The sequence below is a fragment of the Myxine glutinosa genome, chromosome 10, assembly GCF_964187855.1.
Source record: "Myxine glutinosa chromosome 10, kmMyxGlut1.1, whole genome shotgun sequence".
Lineage (NCBI taxonomy): Eukaryota > Metazoa > Chordata > Myxini > Myxiniformes > Myxinidae > Myxine > Myxine glutinosa.
Genome location: NC_136270.1, coordinates 9,414,083 through 9,419,993, shown reverse-complemented (window position 1 = coordinate 9,419,993; position 5,911 = coordinate 9,414,083). Strand labels below are relative to the sequence as shown.

General features: G+C 48.9%; 1 protein-coding gene across 1 annotated transcript; it reads right to left on the bottom strand.

Moving 5' to 3' along the window:
- Window positions 1-604: 604 nt before the first annotated feature.
- On the bottom strand, window positions 605-4,862 carry THTPA (thiamine triphosphatase). Its single transcript, XM_068097462.2, has 3 exons — window positions 4,559-4,862; window positions 2,296-2,607; window positions 605-2,101 (listed from the first exon to the last, which is right to left on the bottom strand). The coding sequence occupies exons 1-3, from the start codon at window positions 4,785-4,787 to the stop codon at window positions 1,992-1,994; spliced, it is 651 nt and encodes a 216-aa protein (XP_067953563.2). The 5' UTR covers window positions 4,788-4,862; the 3' UTR covers window positions 605-1,991.
- Between the last annotated feature and the right edge of the window lie 1,049 nt (window positions 4,863-5,911).

Here is a 5,911-nt window from a genome sequence, read left to right as displayed (position 1 = left end):
TTCATGCACAAAAACGTGCTCTGACAATGTCTTGCGTGAGCGGAAGCACAAGGCTTCACAGGTGTTATATAATCTCACATTCGCTGGAGATGGGGCTAGGAAGGGGGGGGGGGGGGGGGGCTTGAGGAATTTAAGTCACATTTTACATTACGCGGAATTTCCGGGTGTTTCTGCAATTTTGCTGTCAAAGGATATTCCTCGAAAACTCCCTAAACATTCCATACACGATTGGGAATCAACTCCCATATAACAGTTCGGTGGAACTGGGTCATCTGATAGGAGACCATAAGATCATCTGTTGGGGTTAAAACTAAAAGCAGACATGCAAGTACACTGAGATTGTCACACGTTGAATGATTCCTGAAACCGAATGGACTCCTTTATAAATTCGAGATTTGTGCTAGGCCACTACAACGGCAGCCATGAAGAGTTTTAAGACTGACAACTTGTCCACAATTTCAAAAATAAAAATAGGGGCAATACCCCTGACGCTCACCTGGTGGAATAAACAGTATACTGCACTGACTAAAGGTATTTTCAAAGGATATTTCTTCTCTTCCTGCCTTTTCTTTCTTTCTTTTTCTTTTTTCTTTCTTCTTTCTTTGCCTGCCTTCCTGTCTCTTCCTTCCTGCCTTTTCTTCCTGACTCTCTTCCTGCCTTTAAAACCTCCCTCAAAACCTATCTGTTTCACAAGTCTTTCAAAGTCTAAGTCCTGTTTTCCCTTTGGTTTGAGGTGGGACAGAGATCGAGAGTATGTCTGTGTACATGTGCGGGGGAGGGAGGGGAGGAGGAGGGGGAGTACACATCTGTGGGTTTTGAATGTGGAGGGAGAGGAATAGGGCAAGAGTGAAGGTGTGTCTGTGTGTGTATGTTTGTGTGTGTATGTTTGTGTGTGTGTGTGTGTGCGGTGTGTGTGCGTTCGCATGACAATGTAAAGCGCCACGAGGGTAGTTTACTCTGCTTGATGGGGCTATATAAGACTCCTTTATTATTATTATTATTTTTAACCAAGTCAATGGTTGCTATAAGACAGGGCAGCATGTGGAATAATACTAACGTAATCATAAGACTTTAAAAAAAAAAAAAACACTTATTTTGGGGGGCAACCTCCCTCCCCCCCCCCCCCCCCCCCCTCACCTACCCTGTATACCTCCTCGGACCCCAATTTTTGTAATGCATTGAACAAACATCGGTACATCCTGGGTGCTGAAGGTTGTGGTGAAGTTTCATCAGAATTGCGTGTGTCGTTTCTGAGAAGAAAGCAAATACCTATTTTGGGGGGCAACCCCCCACCCCCTCGTATACCTCCAAAAGGGCAGTTTTTTTTAATGCCGTGAACAATCTCTGGTACTACACGGGTGGTGAAGGTTATGGTAAAGTTTCATCGGAATTCTATGTGTAGTTTCAGAGGAAAAAGCAACTTCCTATTTTGGGGGGTCAAACCTGGATCCACTTTGACCCCAGTGAACCCCCTTAGAACCAGATTTTTTTTTTTAATGCCGTGAACAAACTTTAGTCACAACACAACAAATATAACTCGCGCCAAGTTTGGTCGCAATCCCATCAGCGGTTTCGGAGACGAAGTTACAAGCGTTTACGGACCGACGGACGACGCGCCATCGCATGAGCTCCCCTGAACTTCGTTCCAGGTGAGCTAAAAACGGTACATGATTCTTCCTTGTTTGATGCTCGGTATTTGAAAGGATAAAGCACAGGCAAACAACCGTAAGTCGGCAAGTGGTGCAGGCTTCGACGGACCTAATGGCCTCCTCCTCAGTCGAAGTTCCTTGTAAAGCAACAAAAGCTCTTCTCTCTTCCTGACCCCACCGTGAGTTCACACCCATATGCTCCACTACGATCCTCAATATTGCAAAGAAAAGTCATTTTATTGGAAAAAGTGGCATCTTTTTCCGCGCGTGCAGGTCACCTGACGAGCTCGTGCGCACGTGATGGTTTCGGAGCAGGTTTCGACGATCGTCCACGACAAAGGTTCACTTTTCAAACAGAACACGAGCTTCTAGAAGTCTCTTGTAATGAGCGGGGTTATTTTGGCGCAGGTAAGCAGACATCTTTCCAATTGTGTTTGGTCCAATTTCTAAACCTGCAGAACAAAGTTGCAAAAAAAAAAATGCTGGAATGATTTCGAATCACGTGACCAATTACATTGGATACATCATGGCAATGAATTTTATACTTTGCAAATAATTGAAACTTTTTTTTGGGAAAAAATTACCGTCAGTGCAAACTTGCAATGAAGTTTAAATTTAGGAAGCAAATTCGATGGGATTTGCTTACCGAGATCTCGAGCCAGGTGTTCCAAAGTGGTGACCGCACGCTCCACTTCACCCTGATCCTTGCACATAATTTCCAGCTCTCCGACGCTCCAGCCAAAGTCCGTACGGTCCAAGACCGCGGTGACCCCGGCGGGTAGCTCGAAGCACCGGCGTTCCGTTGTGAACTTCGCAAATTCAAGGAGCTCGGCCTGGATCAGCAGATCGTTCACCGAGCACAATGAGCTGCTGTCAATTCCCATTAGGTCAGAGACCTTGCAGATGATCTCTGGCTCCGGGTACACCTCCAAGTAACGCTGAGTGAGATTGTCCAATTCTGAAGAGGGGTGATGGAAGAAAAAAAATTTAACATGGGGGGCAGAATTATGAAAAACTACCAACTTGTGGTGGCAGGATATTTTGAGTAGCATGCTTCCCATCAAGATGTTATAAAGTACGGGTTTCATTGTTGGTAGGGCCAACTTTAACGAAAGCTGCAGTCCGACAAGGTAGTACAGAGTTGGCCGACTTACCTTTGACTGCTTTACTCTGGATTTAATTACAGACCTGATAATTATTTAGGGTCTTATAGGTGACTTGCAGAAATGGCGTTGCATCATCGTCTTTCTCAGATGATTGCCAAGCTGCCTGTCCAGCCCCCTAACATGAACCCCGTGCCCAGGTATCTAACTCCCCTCACTCCACAAATATCAACCCCACCCCCCTCCAAGTATTTAACCTCCCCACTCCACTCCATCTCCCCATGTATCAACCCCCCCCCCCCCCTAAGTATTTAACCTCCCCACTCCACTCCATTTCCCCAAATATCAATCCCCCTCCCTCCCCGGCACATTTAACTGCACCTGCCCAAGCATTTAACTCCCCCACCCCTCAACCTCAAGTATCTGACCACCTCCAAGTAACTAACCCCCTTCCTACCTCCCCAAGTATCTAACCGCCCCCCCCCCCCCTCCCGAGTATTTGACTCCACATCCGAGTATTTCACCTCACCTGCCCTCTACCCCACCAAGTAACTAACAACCCCCCACTTCGTTAAGTATCCAACCCCCCGCCCCCCTCCACCTCGCCAAGTATCTAACCCCTGCCTCCACCTCGCCAAGTATCTAACCCCCCCCCCCCCCTCCACCTCGCCAAGTATCTAACCCCCCCCCCTCCACCTCGCCAAGTATCTAACCCCCCCCCCCCTCCACCTCGCCAAGTATCTAACCCACATCTTGTGGTGGCAGGCTCCACTTCCCCTCCACTCCCTTCCCCTCCACTCCCCCTCCACCTCGCCAAGTATCTAACCCCCCCCCCCCTCCACCTCGCCAAGTATCTAACCCCCCCCCCCTCCACCTCGCCAAGTATCTAACCCCCCCCCCCCTCCACCTCGCCAAGTATCTAACCCACATCTTGTGGTGGCAGGCTCCACTTCCCCTCCACTCCCTTCCCCTCCACTCCCCCTCCACCTCGCCAAGTATCTAACCCCCCCCCCCCCCCTCCACCTCGCCAAGTATCTAACCCCCCCCCCCTCCACCTCGCCAAGTATCTAACCCCCCCCCCCTCCACCTCGCCAAGTATCTAACCCCCCCCCCTCCACCTCGCCAAGTATCTAACCCCCCCCCTCCACCTCGCCAAGTATCTACCCCCCCCCTCCACCTCGCCAAGTATCTAACCCCCCCCCCCTCCACCTCGCCAAGTATCTAACCCCCCCCCCCCTCCACCTCGCCAAGTATCTACCCCCCCCCTCCACCTCGCCAAGTATCTAACCCCCCCCCCCCCTCCACCTCGCCAAGTATCTAACCCCCCCCCCCCTCCACCTCGCCAAGTATCTAACCCCCCCCCCCCTCCACCTCGCCAAGTATCTAACCCCCCCCCCCTCCACCTCGCCAAGTATCTAACCCCCCCCCCCTCCACCTCGCCAAGTATCTAACCCCCCCCCCCCCCTCCACCTCGCCAAGTATCTAACCCCCCCCCCCCCCTCCACCTCGCCAAGTATCTAACCCCCCCTTCCACCTCGCCAAGTATCTAACCGCCCTCCTCGAGTGATTAACATCTAACCCCCACCCCGAGTATTTACCAGATCCCACATCCTCACAAGTAAGAAGTATTATCCCACCGCCCCACCCCCAAGTATTCAACTGCTCCCAACTCCTCACAAGTATCTAAACCCCTCCTCTGATTCTAACCCCCACCGCTTCCACCTCCCCACGTGTTTAACTCCCCTCACGCTCCATAAAATATTTTATTCATCTTGTTGAATCGAGTTCAAACCGAGTCCTGCACACCGGGTTCGGGACCATGAGCAGACGTCGCCACGGGACACTTGAGCTCCCAGCGCCGGTCCCTCCGCCGAAGCCAGTGATTCCGCAGAGTGAGGGCCCAGTCGGTGTTGTCGACGTACAAGTCGGTGAATCGTTCGTCACTCACAAACTGAGCTCCAGACTCCATCAACACCTGATCAACGTCGACACTCGGTACGAACTTACGTTCGACCTCGATCAATGGAAACTCCATTTCGTTTACGTTTCCTCATTCATTCATCAGAGGTTTTTCATTCCCTACCAAGTGTCATTCCCCGTTTTCCTTATTAAATATATTACCGATATATTTTCCCCTACTTTAAATTTTCCTTTTTTCCCCATTATTTTGCACTCTCCAGCGGATTGTGATGACTTATTTCGATGTCGATGCAATTTTGAAATCTCTTGTAAGTGCTGCAGCCATTTCCGCTCTGGATGATTTCCCAGCTCCTCCTCAAGGTGGAGTCTCCTTTATGCAGTGACGTCATTGCACGATTGAGCATTCTCGCTCGTGGCGGGAAGTGCAGATCTCGTCCATCTAATCGTATTTTGGAATCCGAATGTGAACACGAAAGTAATACGTTTTAGGAACTTGGAGCGCATGCGCTGTGGTTAGGTGGTTGGTGGTCATTTCGTGGTTTGAAGTTGTGGTATTTGCGCGCGATTTATTTGGTGATTGAATCAGTCCAAGCGTCTGTTGTTCCAACTCCTCTCTCGCATATTTTTATATTGCATTACAGACAGATTTAGGAACTCAACCACTAAGTTTTGTCAATCATAACTCGTCCACAACTTTTTGAATCGAGAACGGCACTCAGTAGAGAGCTCCACCTGGTTGGCCATGTCACTCAATGGTGAAGAATCACTTAAAAACTTCCACGAGCTGGATCCGGATCTGGATCTTCACCAAAATCGAATCGATTCTTCCTTGTCACACACAACCTGTCCAACAAGTTTCGTCCAAATCCATTCATAACTTTTTGAGATATCCTGGTATGTATCGTTTTTGGCCCCATCTCCCAATGGTGAAGAATCACTTACAAAAATTAAATAATTCTCATATCGGAATCCATATTCAGATCTTCACCAAAATTGAATCGATTCTTCTTTGTCACACACACAACCTGTCCACCAAATTTCGTCCAAATACATCCATAACTTTTTGAGATATTTTGTTCACAAACGGCCAGAAAGACAGGGGTGAAAACATAACCTCCATCCACCTTTGGTGGCGGAGGTAATAACATAGTATATGTCCTTTTTGGCCCTATCACTCTATGATGAAGAATCACATAATTAACCTAGATAATATTCATACAACACTTACTCTGTGAGCCG

Coding starts and splice junctions, on each gene's coding strand:
- THTPA (XM_068097462.2), bottom strand. CDS start 4,787: ATGGAGTTTCCATTGATCGAGGTCGAACGTAAGTTCGTACCGAGTGTC. Junction 2,608..4,558: donor TGCTCATGGTCCCGAACCCG/GTGTGCAGGACT, acceptor ACCCCTCTTCAG/AATTGGACAATCTCACTCAG. Junction 2,102..2,295: donor ACACCTGGCTCGAGATCTCG/GTAAGCAAATCC, acceptor TTTGTTCTGCAG/GTTTAGAAATTGGACCAAAC.